The sequence below is a fragment of the Channa argus genome, chromosome 3, assembly GCF_033026475.1.
Source record: "Channa argus isolate prfri chromosome 3, Channa argus male v1.0, whole genome shotgun sequence".
Lineage (NCBI taxonomy): Eukaryota > Metazoa > Chordata > Actinopteri > Anabantiformes > Channidae > Channa > Channa argus.
The window spans coordinates 27,933,022-27,948,243 of NC_090199.1; the positions used below are offsets into that span (position 1 = coordinate 27,933,022).

General features: G+C 38.9%; 1 protein-coding gene across 6 annotated transcripts in view; it reads right to left on the reverse strand.

Moving 5' to 3' along the window:
- The window catches only part of sorcs1 (sortilin-related VPS10 domain containing receptor 1), a 169,342-nt gene that overhangs the window by 98,536 nt on the left and 55,584 nt on the right, over positions 1 to 15,222 (reverse strand). For 5 of the 6 annotated variants that reach the window (XR_010913932.1, XR_010913933.1, XR_010913934.1 and 2 more), the window contains exon 2: positions 11,038 to 11,058. The exons of the other annotated variant lie outside the window; for it this stretch is intronic. Coding sequence is in view for 2 of the 5 variants with exons in the window: in XM_067499044.1 (XP_067355145.1) it covers positions 11,038 to 11,058 (21 nt within the window). In the remaining 3 variants the exon portion in view is untranslated. The remainder of the gene's footprint in view (positions 1 to 11,037; positions 11,059 to 15,222) is intronic. 6 annotated transcript variants of the gene reach the window in all.

A 15,222-nucleotide genomic window follows, 5' to 3' on the forward strand; every position in this document is an offset into this window, starting at 1 on the left:
TACATTTGCTCATCATTACAAAATACAATTTATTTGGACAGTGAAAAGAATAATAGTCTTCCCTTTGTACTTTTGTCAGATGAAAGTTCAAGGAAAATGACATTTCCATTTTAGAAAAAGCCCAACTTTTCTGGAAGGTTTATACTTTTGATTTATTTTTATTCCTGCAAGTTAAATTTCGATTTACATACGGAAGATGTGAGGTTACGATCAATTTGACAAAATATCATGTGTAATTATCAATAGTGATCTGAGTGTGGCACATCATAGCTCAGGCTTTTTTTAGATATATCTAAAAGAATAAAATAAAAAGAATATAAGTTACAATAAATAAATATTACATTGCTGCGCCAGTAGCTTAGTTGGTAGACCATAGGGTCGGAGGTTTGACCACATGTTGAAGTGTCCCTGGGCAAGATACCTAACCCCCAACAGCCCATCCCCATTCCCAGCCGTGCAGTGCTGGTCCCAAGCCTGGTAAAATTAGGGATGGTTGCGGCTGGGGTAAAAATTGCCCAATTCACCGTGCGGACCAATCATCCGCTGTGGCGACCCTGAACTTGCTGGAAAAGCCGACACATGTGCATCACTCCATAGTATACAGAAAAAGAGACAAATTATCAGCACTCATTTGGAGGGAATTTCCTACTCCAAATGTAAATACTGTAGTTTACCCTTTTAAAAGTATTACTTAATCATCACTGCTCATGAAATAGTTAACTTTTTTCACCAGCCTAGGTTTACATTATACATTTTAAAAAATGCTTTGTTCTGTAAAATAAATTTCTTTCTGACACCAAGCTGGCTAGAAAATTCTAGCTGCTACTTCAACAGGAAAAACTACAACTCCCTGTCTGAGTGTTTGCTTTGTCTGTTTTGTGCTACTATAGAAACATGTCAGCACAACATTGTAGCCTCTGTGAAAGGGGACTTGCTCTCTCTGTAGATACAAAAGGCTCATTCTAAGCTAAAGTTAAAAAAAAAAAAAAACTCTATGCAATTTCTACTGAAAAAGCTGTTAAATGTCACACACTGCACTTTTAATAACACTAATATTTGCTTAATATGCAGCAGGTCTGTTCATTTTATTTTGTAAAATTCATGTTTGCAGTTGTAAATCAGATTACATGTAGTGAAACTGTGATGTATTGAGAGACTTCCTACTCTTAAACTTGATATGAAGTATATCAGTTTTAAATGTTTTGTGAGGACCTGCTAATTAATCGCATATGCCTACGGCAACAAACCTATTACTATTATTATAACTTGCAAGGCTTAGATAACGGATTTGTCACATTAAACAACTGACATCACTTGACTTGCTATAATAACAAAGCAACAAACCAGACATTTCACATTGTACTTACAGGCTGCTGATCTGCCATCAACCCCGACCCGCTGCCCTTTGCAAGCTTTTTTGAATCCAAATACTAGGCGACTGTGTTATGTTCACTACAATAACTATGCGTCACCCTGTGGTAACGTTGGTTGTTTTCCACTGCTTCTACAAATGACCTCCCAAGTCATATTTTACAGGAGCACGGTTTCGCCTGCAGGTACTGAGCTCAAAAGTTTGAACAAATGTTTAAACTGCAAGTGCAAGTGAAGAACAATCCCTAAACTAAAAAAACAGTAAGATTTTCTTTTTTGCCAGTGTTAGCAATTTTGTCTTCTATCAAGCTACTTTAAATACTTTTTGTAATTTTGTAATACTGGAAACTGTGTAAGCTGAGGCAATAGTGTATTTCCACACAGACGCATCTCTGCCGGAACAAATCTGAACTCCTTTAACACCAGAGAGCGACACCTACACCACAATGTGAGCTTCTGAAAGCTGCATTAAAACTATACATTACACCGCTTAATGTAGCTCTCTCTAATTGTTCCAAAGTCATTACTTAATCATATCAGACGTATTTAAATAACCCACTGTAAATATTCCTTGTTCCGTTAAAATCCTCAAGGTGCACGGGATGAGGGAAAGTGGGTCAGCCAAAGTCTCCGGGGAGAAACACAGGCAGAAACACCACATTTCGCTCTAAGCGTAAAAAGAAAAAAGTTAAGCAGCATGGAAACTCACAATCTATTTACTTTGTGACTCGAGGTGTACTCTTAAAATGGATAATATTCCAGAAGAAGCAGAACAGGCCAGAAAATCTTCAGAGGGAATGCAGCAGTTTTGTGTCAAACTTAGCCTTTACAGTTGTGTAGCGTCCTTCCTTGTCTTGCTCATGAGTTATGTTTCATTTTGTAATGGTATGTGAAAACCACCGGGGGATAGTTTGTTCTGACCCCTAAGCACAATGGTCAGGTGATATGCTGTGGGTGGACAGGAGATGCTGTTATCAGTTCGCTTGTGATGCTCTGCTACATCCATATCCCAGCATTGCTAAAGGGAATTCATCTGTATGGACAGGGCAGGTAAAACAGAAATTCTCCAGTGCATGGCGTAAAATAAACAACCTAAGTCCATATAAATCATATTTGATGCCTTTAAGTCATACATCCTGTTGCACATGGCCAATATCTCAGTTTCTGTTTCCCCTTGGCCTGGCTGCCATCGATACCATCACTCGCTGTTATTGAAGCAGCAGCTGAGCCACTGTATGACTTGTGTGACTTTGTGAAACAGTTCCACCAGCACGGGGTTCCACTGAGTGCAGCAGGAACAGATGCACCTTGGGTAGTGGAATTACATTGCAAGGTTGGGGCTCCTGTGATCAGGCTTATTAAGTATGTGGCAACATCTGCAGCCCCCCTTCGAAACACTCGAAACGTGCAGTGCACTCGGCCGACCTGTGGCCGGCAGGGTTCTGGAGCGCAGTCGAGGGTGTGTTGTGGAAAATAGCCACCAGGACAACATCAAAGAAGCACACACACACACACACACACACACACACACAAAAGTAAAAAAACATTGATCAAGAGTGAAGAGAAGAGGAAGTAGCTGGGTGTTTTCAGCATGATGAGAATTAGCCTGGGGAATGAATAACCTTAAATGTCCGGACTAGACCTTTGCATGCTAATGACTGACCAAGTCCATTTAGCTGCCCAGCTGGAGGCTGAATTCACACTCACAGCATGCCTCTTCTCCCTCTTTCTCTTCCCCACACATTACTTAGTTCTTTCTCTTATCACATCTCCACACCAGTTTGTCTGTTGTGAGTCTACATGTGTGTAGGGGAGTATGTGGGAGAGAGGGGTGAAGGTGAGGCTAATGGTACTATTATGTTTTTAACATCTGAGTCACTCTGTGTTTGTGTTTCTATGTGTGTGTGTGTGTGTGTGTGTGTGGGGGGGGGGGGGGGGGGGGGTCAGTGTATCCCTTTGGATGTAGGGGATGGTTTTACAACACTGAATTGCCACCTAATGGCTTGTTTGTGTGTGCATATTTGTAGGTGCACATACACACAGTAAAAGGTAGCGATTTTGGGTCCAGCCTCTAGATTAAAGGCAGAGGTAGAACCCGGGTGACTTGGCTTCATTAGTTGAAGGGCAGCATGCGTGCAGGCCCTTCTGTCTGCCACATATGGAGACTATGTGGGCAGTCATCAGCGAGTGGCCTTGTCAGATGGGTTCCCACTGGAAAGTGCATATGCTCCATCACTGACCATGCCAATTAGGCCCGTGGGCTTCTCCTACTGTAAATACTACAATGAGGGAAGGTTCCCCTCCACTAGGGCCAGCAGAGACCCTGGGTGGACACACATTCATTTCTGACAGTTTGGAGATGTGCAGAAGACCATGAAAGCATCCGAATGACAGAGGATCTAGCTGGTTAGTTCCAGAATAGAACTTCTGCAATTAACAGATGCTTTACAATTCTGCAGTTATAAGCTCCACTCAGCTAGCATGCAACCTTGTCTCAAGTAAAGCTATACCAGTATAGCACCTGCCCACTCAACTTTGGACAACAGTGAGTCAAAATGTTGCCATGGAGGCTACATGAACGAAAAGTGAGATGACATCCAAAATGTACAGTATATGCACCAAAAAACGGGCAGAAACCTGTAGACTGAGACTGATATCCACTGATCAAACAGTGGCTGCCATCGTGTCAGAAGATATCTAACTTGGAACAGTGGTTTCAGGATCACCAGTCATCTTTGCCTGCTCAAGTCAAGATAACAAGAGAAACATACAGGAAAACCATTGCTATCTTGGTGGCAAGTTGCTGGGAAAAAAAAAAGTTGGGCAGCAAACTGTAACTTTCTGCAAAAACAACAACACGAATGACAAAACACCTCAGCTTGTGTCACATTTATTTGGTTGTAATGTAAAGTTGTTCCAGCTTGTTGTTGGTTGTAGTGTGTGGTTGACAACTCAATATAAAATGCAAAGGTTCTCTGGAGGTTCCAGACTTCATAATTAATAGTTAGGACTCCGTGTGTAGTTCCAACTACAGTATTAACATAATGTACTTTCTGTACTGTGATGTTTAAAAAAAAAAGTTGATAAAAAAAAATTTTAATCACACGATTCACTAGTCATTCTGTTTATAAACACCACAAGGGGTTAGCAACATTAACTAAAGTTGCAATATATAGTTTGAAACAGAAAACAAACTAGTATCTCTTAGTTAAAACTCCTGTATTTTGTCTTCCAGCCATCCGCCCAAACCACCCAAAACCACACCTACTAGGTTACTGGTAGGTAGTAGTGGCCTACTGAATCATAGCCATGGGGGATAACAACTCATAATTATTAAGTGGTTAAACTTATATCAACTGCAATCCAAACTACACAGAGATGAGGGTATGCTTTTGATTAATACTTTTTCTCAGTTTTTGGATGAACATTTATTAATTTATTTAACTTTCAAGGGTATTATTGACATAACATGGTTTGCAAGCTGTGACATTGATATTTCAGTGGAATTATGTCTGAGCATCACAAACCCTCCAAGTTGCTCTGTCTATGATCAGGCTCAGGATTATTTAATTAAATTATTTAATTATTTTTATGACATTTTATCCCAAATCATGTGCCACATTTAATTGTGTATTCAGTTCCCATAATGCATCCATGCATCCTTTGTATGCTCACCGTTCTATGTTTCCTTTTGACTTAGCTCACTAGTTGCACACAATGCATTTTTTGTGAAGAGATCATCACCTTCGTTGTTTGAAGTTTTCAAAGCATAGTATTTTTAATTGTGTAGTGATTTTGTGGGTGGTTACAATATGTTTCTCTGTTCTTTTGGCACTGGACATGGAGCCTTCCAATTTGTCACGATGCAAATTGACAAAACTTCTGTTGAGCTGCTGTGTTCAATCTCAAGGTGTAGATTGATATTTGTCATGTTGCAGAACCACTGTTGTTAAAGTAGCACCAACCCACCCACCCCATTCCAGCAGACATGCATTGAAATCGCATCTCTTTGGTCTCAGCCACCAAAATGACATATGGTGTCTCCACTATTTTTCACCAGAAATTCTCAAATGCTGCATTACAATTGTGCATAGCTTTCTGGTTAGCACTAAATAAACATGGTTACGTTTAGGAACAAAGCATGGCTATAGACAACAAACCCCCTTTAAAACCTTGGATACATCCTACGTGGTTGTCATGTTCAGTTTAGCTGCGAGACTTTGCCCAAATATAGTACCTGTTCATTACAGATGGTCATTTTCATCAGCGAATATAAACCTCTACAGTTTTAGAGGTTGTTTTTTTTTTTTCATTTTTCAGACCATAACCTTAACAACAAAGTCAACAGTGGACATGGTTGTGCAGAGAACAGTTCAAAGACAAAGATTTTTTTTTTTTTTTTTTTAGGTTTTCAAATGTAAAAGAAAAAAGTGCCGTGCTATTAGTCATGCAAATGGAAGACTGGGCTCTGGGTGAGGATCAGTAACAACTGTGTCTGTGCAAAGCTTTAGGTGTTTGAAATATCTCCCCACTATTTCTTTTTAATCAGAAGTATGCCTTTGCTGCTAGCAAACACCGTTATCTCATATACTGTTTGGTAATTGTCCTTGGATAGAGGAGAGAAAATATCATGGATCAAAATTCCCAAAGATGCATATACAAACAACAATTACCATTTCCTGGGGCATAAGAAGGCAGAATAAACAAATATGAAAGGCAGAGTATTAACACGCATTCTAAAGCTTCCAAAATTGGGAAATGCACCGGGTTCATGTTCCGCAGGGCATTATAAGCTATTTGTTTTTCTCACATCTCATTTTTGTAATCACGTGAGACTAGATTTCTCCAGGGAACAGATCTTTTTTGCACAGTTTCATTACTGGTAAAAAAAAAAAAAAAAAAAAAAAAAAAAGAAATAAAGGAAATGATCTGAGCACTGAAGATGATGCATATTCATAGCAACAAAAATAGTTCCTTGCTAGGACTATGCATTTAATGAACTGTTTATAGTTTCTTTTTGATCAATAGGTTCATTCTGTCAGGAAGACTCAGGATTGAGGAAACAATGCGATATGCACATGTAACGATGTAAACAGGCTTCACCTGGCGACATTTCGCAAAACCTCAAACTGTCACCCTCATGGGGGATCATTGAGCAAGGAGCACTCTTCTCTGTGGGTTAGACTGTCACATCCTCTTTTAGAAGTTCCACCACTTGTGCCTATCATTAATATAGAAGTGAAACATACCTGGGAAACAGGGTTTACAGCTACTTGTTACACATCTAAAAATAATATGTCTTCATTGGATTCAAAATTGATCAAGGCAAGTCAGCTGCATATCCCTCAGAGATTATATATGCAGTTTCATGCTGATGTTCAATCTGGGCTGCTTATTAGTCAGCAAATAATCAGTCTTCTCTCTGGCCTAATTTAGACTAATTTCCTTCTGTCTTTATTCGAACATGCAGTACAAGTATATTTTAAAACACACAGCCACACTGTGGAATGTGTTATGCCATCAATAAAATCTAATTTCTCCAGTTTTAGTCATGCGATAAGAGAAAACATATACATTTTCTATTTTCGATTCCATTGGAGCAGATTATTTTTGGATGTGTGATGTTTGCAGAGATGCTAATAGAATACTGAGGAACCCTGGAGCTTCTGTGACTGCCTGCAGTTTCTTGTGTTACTTGTTTGATCTATGCAGGCCTGTCACCTTTGTTTTGTTTGTTGATTTATGAAGATATGAATTCACATCAATTATTTCCTTGTTCTTTAGCCATTTGCTGCTCCTAATTCCTTCTTCTCTCGCATTGCAACTTGTTCAGTCTCTTCCACAGTATCATATGAATTCTGTGTATGGAAATTATTGCCAATTAAGTGGCCAATCTTTCAATGTGAAGATGCTGATGCATTTTGGGACATGAAAGGCTTGAGCAAGACATTAAGGGGATACTTACTAGTAATAAGCATTAAAGTATGAAGAGGAATTTGAAAACATAAATTATAATTACTGCAAATTTAGTTTTGTTGATGTCACTTCAAGAGTCTCCTGTCATACTATGGATTATAAAAGGGGAAACAAATGCGTGTATATGCCAGTGCATAAGGAAATGTGTCTGTTTCTGAGGGACTGTGCAAACCATAATTTATTCTGTGCCTCTTGCATACAGTTATCACTATCAATAAATATATACAGATAAAAAGATATCTACAAACCCTATTTCCAGAAAAGTTGGGATGCTGTGTAAAAATGTACGTACGATTTTAACAGTATTAACAACTTTAACAGTGTTATTGATTGTTAATAGTACAAAGAAAACATATCACATCCTAAAACTGAGGAATTTGACTTTTAATTTAGAAAGAAGAATTATGAATGGTGATGTTTAAACTGCGCTCTTTGGTCACAGACACCAAGTATTTGTTTTGGGGGAAAAAAAGCAGCAACAGTTGACAAGAGCACCATGACAACCACCATGGGGTGCATGCATATTTTTCTGTGGCAACAACAGGAAAGATTAACACTAATGAACAAGTTTATTTTACAAATTAATAATTAACAGAAATCGCTCCTAACAGGAGGGTACAAAAAAAAAAAACATGACAGGTAACAGAATACACTGAGCTTCACGGAATCAAGGGAATCGACTTAGAACACGAACCAAAATGAATACTAGAAAAATTATAGGGAAACCTCTAAACCTAAACTACAAACAAAGACACCACACATCTTAAATGAACCCTCGGGAAAACAAATGAAAACAAAACTCAGACCAAAGTTGCAGAGAAACGGGATTATACAGATAATGACACGTCAGGTACATCATGAGCTAGGTGTGCCAGGAGTGAGATGATGATCTGACAGGGAGCTGAAGGGAAAGCTGGTCATAGATAGTGAGGGGAACAGGTGCACACAACGAGTGATAACGAAAGGTAAAGCTAGAGGAAAGGACAAGAAACAGAAAGCGGGGGAAGGGGGCTACAAAATAAATGTCCAGGGCAGGAAGTAGAACTGAGAGCCAGATCATGATACCTTCAGGATACACATGTGGAATGGGCCTCACAATCCCTTGACTTGAACATCACTGAAAATCGTTGAATAGATCTTGGACATGCTAGGTTTGCTAGACAGCCTAAACATCTCTATAAACTAATTGCTCTTTAACAGATGGATGAAAATTCTAAAATCAAGAACAGACGGACTCAAACATGGTTTGCAAGCTGTGATATTTGCCAAAGAAGGTGCTAACCAAGTCTAAACTTTTGCACATTTCATAACTACTTAAAGTAGAAATGAAAAGAAACACATTTCTAAGTATTTTTACAACCCTGTCGCATAAAAATTACATTGATATACAACTAAACTACAAACGCGATTATGTTTTTGTAGCAAACATAATGACTTAAACGTTATGTTCTAATGCAACGTATTTTTTGAATGAATGAAACTGTGCTTTTATTAAGTGAAAGCTGGTGGTGGTCTGGACCGTCAAGCCAAAAGCCCGAGCGTGGTTCCAGAGTCTTATCCACGATATCTATTTAACCCTGCAGTTAATGTTCTCTTGCCTAAACCCTTCAGTCACAGGTTTAAATGCGATAAAACACATACACTTATATTTGCCCACCAGCTCTTGATCTTCCTCTGACTCTAACCAGCTGCTTTAAGTACCTACTCACAACCATAAAATACCACACTGTAGTCACAGAAACTAGACATTGTACTGCAGGATCGCATATTATGGCAGAAAAATAAAACCGGACATTTTGCTGCAAGATTGTATATTAGTCCGATACATAGTCACTTAAAATTATGTTGTCTGAAAACCTTTTATTGCTATGACCAGTAACAACATATTTGCAACTGGCCATTTAGTTTGCATGTGAACATATTTTCATTATGTTCACAGGAAACAGAATGTTGTTGAAATTATGTTTGTAGTTTAGTTTTAGGAGACAGGGTTGGTTTTGAACAGTAATTATGGGTTATCCACCTATCAGCATATATAGTCGTTAAAATCAGCTTCACCTTTACCAACAATGACCCCTGACCCTTATTTTTATTAATTACTGTATATTTTTTCCCATAAATACCATAATCAGTACTGTTTTGTTACTGGAGTATGTTTAGTTTTTTACTTTAAGTAAACTGTAGATAATCGGCTTAATTAAAAGTAATTTAAAGTGATACTCTAAGTGAAGAACGGTTTAGGCCAATACTTTCACTTTTACTTGAAAACTCAGTTTGTGTACTTCTACCACCTCTGGATGGGGCTGTGTAGCTGCAGACTTCTCAGAGTGGCCGTTCTGACCATGGTCCTCCATCACATTATTAGGCCCCCGAGTGTTAATGTCGTAGTTGATTGGTATATTCTCACTTCAAAACTCGACAACCACACAAGTGCCCTGAATAAAATATAGTTGGCCTAAAACGTATGACCTCTGTGTCATGTACTTTCCCATGTACATCTAGCTTGTGAAAACTTTTCAAAGCTCTGCCTGAAAAGAATGTATATTTAGGTAATAAATCAGTTTTACAGTCTGTCATAAGGGAGAGATAACACTTAACAAAATTATTAAAAAGAAAGTCATTCTGCTGATAACAGACAGAACATCACTCTAATGTGCTCACTGCAGTGAATGAAAAGCTGAACAACCTAAAAAGTGCGATACTAACCTAGTAAATGTAATGTTTGAGAGCCATATCACTATTAATATCATTGAAACAAACATATATATATCGTGGCTTCAGACTCCTGTGTGTGTGCATAGGGCATATGTATAAAACAATTTATATAGCTCTGAGTGTTCCCAGGAGTACAGTCTTCTCAAAAATACTGAAATATAACAAGTCTGGATCCGTCAGGACTTTTCCTAGAGTTGCCTGTCAAACTGAGTAATTGGGAAAGAAGCAATGCTCAGGAAAGTGACCAGAAATCCAAACATCACAGAACTTTTCTGTAGAGATGGGAGAGCCTGGCAAAAGGGAGAATTCATCAATCAGACATTTGTGGTAAAGTAATGAGACAGAAGCCACAGACTGTTTGGAGTTTGTCACAACACAACAACCGTTGAAGGACAACAGTTCGGTGGTCTTTGGCCAGAACTCCAAGCACTTTGTCTGGCATACACCAAGAACTGCTCTTCTGTTTCAACGCCATCCCTACGATGAAGGATGGCGGTGGCAGCATCATGCTTTTTCTCCTCTCTCATGCTCCGGAGTGCACGAGATCCAAGACTGGGGTGGTGGCTCATCTTCCAGTTGTGCCATGATCCAAAACAATGGTCAACACAGTACTGGAGTGTCTTTAGGGCAAATCTCTTAAACCCCAGAGAACATCTGTAAAACGACCAAAAGAACGACACTTCCGCTCTAATCTTTGAAAGATATGGCAGAAAAAAATTGCAATAAACTTACACAAGATAATTATGAGCTGCAAAAACTACCAGAGGCCTCTTTTTTATAACTTATTTAAATTAGTATTTTGTTTTTGTCATCATGGAATATCCTGCATAGATTGTTGAGCAAAAAAATGCCTTTTTTTCCCCACTATTATATAATACAATTGCATGCAGTAAAAAGTACAAAAGTGAAGGAGTCTGAATCTGACAATCACTGCAGAAATGGGTTCAGGGTTATAATGTAATGAAGGCACAATACCAGAGGAGATGCAGCTGTAGCCTGAAAAAAAAAAAAAAAACATTTAGAACATCAGGGAGGTCTCTGTCACATCATTATTTTCGCTTACTTTAAAATCTGTTTTCGTATGCATGTACAGTAGATAGATTATGATAAACTGATGCAGAAGAATCTTGCTGCTAAAGGAGATTAATTATTCAAATTGTCATTGTCAGGGCGTACCACTGGCTGGCTAATTGTGTAATAGGCCTATAAAAGAATTTAAAATAACACCATCCCCGGCCATGATACTGTGGTAACAGAGGGGGGGATGGAGGGGGGGGGAAGAATTTGTCAACTTTCTCAAAGAGATTTAAGTCTCATTGATTTTGCTTAATTTCATCCAGTTCCGATGTTTTAGGGCTGCGTTGCTTTTGCCCAAGGCAATGCTAGATTAAAAGAAGCCCCCCAGGACCCGCCTGAAGAGCAAACCAATGGTGGTAACTAACAAGCTCATATGTTTCCTTCTATCTCTCCCTTTGTTCCCATTATTCTGAATTAAAGATTCCCTATTCTCATCATTTGCATTTGATTAAAGGTGATTAGACAAGAGTGTGTTGATAAAAAAAAGCAGCACTACTTCAGAGTCGCTCACCTTACCTCCTCTACAGCCTAATCAACACAGACAACAATGCACAGCCGACAGTGGCTTCTTTTGTTATTTGTCTTCTGCTCCTTCTCTGTCATCAAAGCACTGTGAAAATTACTCACATTATACATGTAATTCATTTGCGCTGGATATCAGCGTTAAGAGAGAACGACAGCATTTAAAGTGAAGATAGAAAATGAGATAGATAATAAAACAAAGGGTAAACAGGCTTTTCAGGGCTGCAGTTCACACGTCTGTTAAAAGAAAGGGGTAGTACAGGAATGTAAATTGTAATCACACTGGTCATGACCTTGTCTCAACACCACGGTAATTAGATGATCAAGCGCCGTCTCCAAGGAGCCTGGATTCACTGTACACACTGTAGACAGCTGTATCTTTGGCAACATGGTTGTCAGAAGGATACAATTGGACAGCATATGCTGCTCTCAAACATATCTACAGACCTGCAGCTAGTGGGTTCAAGAGATGCACTGGTTTTGATCTACCTGGCTAAACAAACTGTCACACTTGGGTTGAGTTATCATCGGCATCCATCCATCTCCTCATGATACTGGTGCTAACCGAGAATTCAACCCAGCCCACACAGGAAGTCATTCAAGGCCAGGCAGTTGAGCCAGCCATGGCCTTGGCTGCAGTGTGCATGTACAAGCTGTGGCAGAAGGCATGCTGGCTCCCTATTATAGGAATAAATCTAACAACAAATGAGCAAGCTTGGCAGAGCTGAAAGTGGAAGGAAAGCAGGCGAATCAGAGGAATTGAGTCGTTTCTCTCTTTAAGTATCATCTGTGGACGCTCAGTGGCTTCTAACCACAGAATCCATTTGTAGGCTGTGCAGTCAGACCCATTGATCTGAATGGGTGCCATTACCTGCATGTTAATGTAGAGGACATGAGTAAACATGATCAATGTCTGTCTGATGTGGTCTGTCAGCAAGGTGTAAATGACCTACTGTAAACCTCAGTTCAATAGAGCTGATGGGCTTCTCACACTGTTGAAGTTATGTGGAGGATATCTTACAGTCTTCTTCAACTGCCAAGTTATAATTGAATATAATAATATCTCAATATTTTCAATATAACTGTCAGCAACAGCAAACAAATGTTCAGTATTTGTTACCACTAACGCCAAATTATGCACATATCGTGCTTGACAAAACAACGAAAACCAGTGTATTACCCATTGCAATGTTGCCGACTGTCTAGTTTATTAATGTGTGTCATCCAACCCCAACCATGATGAACAAGTAATGAAGCAACCCTGTCTACAATAAAGTTACTAATCTGTGCAGTGCACAAGCAATGCAAAGTCTGGTTCAGGTGACTAGTGTGAAGAGTTGGGTTCAGGCATATTGCGTCAGTGTGACTGCACTGAAAACCAGTGCCATATCTATGAGATAGCATTTGAGTTTAGAGCCCTTGCTGTGTGGGAAAAGAATGGCTGTTCCTGCTACAGTCCTAATGCTGGAAGGAGTCACACTGATTTTAGGAATGTGTCAACAATCTCTGAGTGAGGTTAGACTGGCAAGATTAGTTCTGACTTTAAGAAGAAGGTCCGCAGGTTTTGAGTTTGGAAGATTAAGCTAAGGAACTGGGCACATGTAAAATAAAATCCATACTAAAGGTAACTTCAAAGGAAGTAAATGTGTTGATCTATGATTAAACATAGAAAGCTCCAACACTGTTCAATTTGATATTTGAGCTTGCATTAACAAGTGGAAGCCAATGGACAATTTTAAACTGGCCCTGTTCCAAGTAAATATATAAATTAATAAAAGGGGCTGACTGAGCGAATGTCAGAGAGAATGTGGAGCACAGGAGCGAACTCTAAATACTGCTGCACTGTAGAAAGCAATAAACCGCAAATTTATTGGTAAACCATCATTTCTCACTCCGTTATCTTCAAGTACATTTATTGCTTACTGTAACTTCTTATAGCCACAAAACAAAAGCTAAGCTCTGCTCTCCAGAAACAGTAGAGTGAAGGAGTAGGAATGTATGATGTCAGCTAAAACCAACAGCTACATCCTTAGGTAAGCTAAAAGCCGATAATGGTGAAAGGAATTATCACTGACAGCTCTGTAAGTTTTGATCAAAAATGACTTTTTGGCCTTTGTCATATGGTATAAGAACCACAATAAAATAATGGATGCTGACCTTGCAACTGTAATTTGATTTATGTTTTTTATTTTTTTTTTACAAAGTGGAGTAGTGAGTGGATGATAACTTTAGTGAATATTGATAGTTTCCAGAACAACCAAATCTGTCTCCTGTGGGCGTTTTTTTTTTTTTTTTTTTTTTTTATGTAAAATGACTTAAAGCTCTGAAAGACAATACCCCTTTTTTCGGACTATTGCATTGGAAAAGCAGGAGCCGGAGCATCAGTGTCAATATAGACTTAATGAAACGAAACTTGAAACGGACTATGATCAAATCAGAACGTGAGTTTGTGAAAAGGTCATTGCCTAATTTGTCAAATAGTTATGAGCAGATTGATTTGTGGGCTTTGACGAGCCCTGGAAAATCTGCACATTTCTGCTGAGTAAATGACATTTTCAAATGTTCTCCCTGGTTGGAGAAAAATGAATGAAGGGGCCTTATTGTACTTCATGTTCTGTGTGTTCAGTGAAATGTAATTACTGTTGTGTATCCACAAGATACTGTGATTAGCAAAGGATGGACAAGCACCTAATAGTGCAAGGGCTCAATTCGTTTTCTTGTCCTACCACACATGCATTATTAGCACTTACAGATATTTGGACTGGTCAGTTTCACTGTTTGCATATTTACATTGTATAATTAAAAAATGTCTTAACACTTGAGGAGGGACAGTAATTAATACTCATGTGTGATACTGTGTGTTAAATGAGAACTAGTGTGCGATAGCAGTCAAACTATTGAATTTATTTATGTATCGGTAAGGTGGTGTGATGGGTTGGTCAAAAGTTGAAAGATTCCATAAATCTGACAAGGTACACAGACAACATGAGAGAGCAAACTGTCCCACAAGGAAATGAGACGGCGTGTGCCCCTGTACATCTTTTGGAATGACTGCGCCTCAAAGGACTCAGTTCCAGCACAGCGGATCAGTCCTAAATATTACCCTGGCTTCACCCAGTCCAACCTCGTCTTCTCTAAATGATGTTTCTATGCAACTAAGCAGCAATAACAATGAAATGTTTAAATGAGGCTTTCTGGTTACATCAATATCTGTTACTGTAGCCCTTTATTTGGTCCAAGTACATTCTATTGGAAGTTGATCCATCAAGTGATTATGTTTCCTATATAAACTTTTTTTTTTTTGCTTTTGCCGTTAAGTTGCATAGGAACAGAATTTTTTGAAGACAGCATTGACCACACTGCTTCATTGGCATCATCTCCGAGTTGGTTCACTGATTGAAATAGATCTAGAAAAAAAGAGCAATTCATGCTTTGTTGGTAGAAAATGATTATAGAATCCTCCTGTACCAGACCAAGAATGGTGTCTACAAACATGGCAACAACAATGAAACATGTAAAGATCAGGGAAGCTGCACAGGTTGTTATAAGAACACTATGACT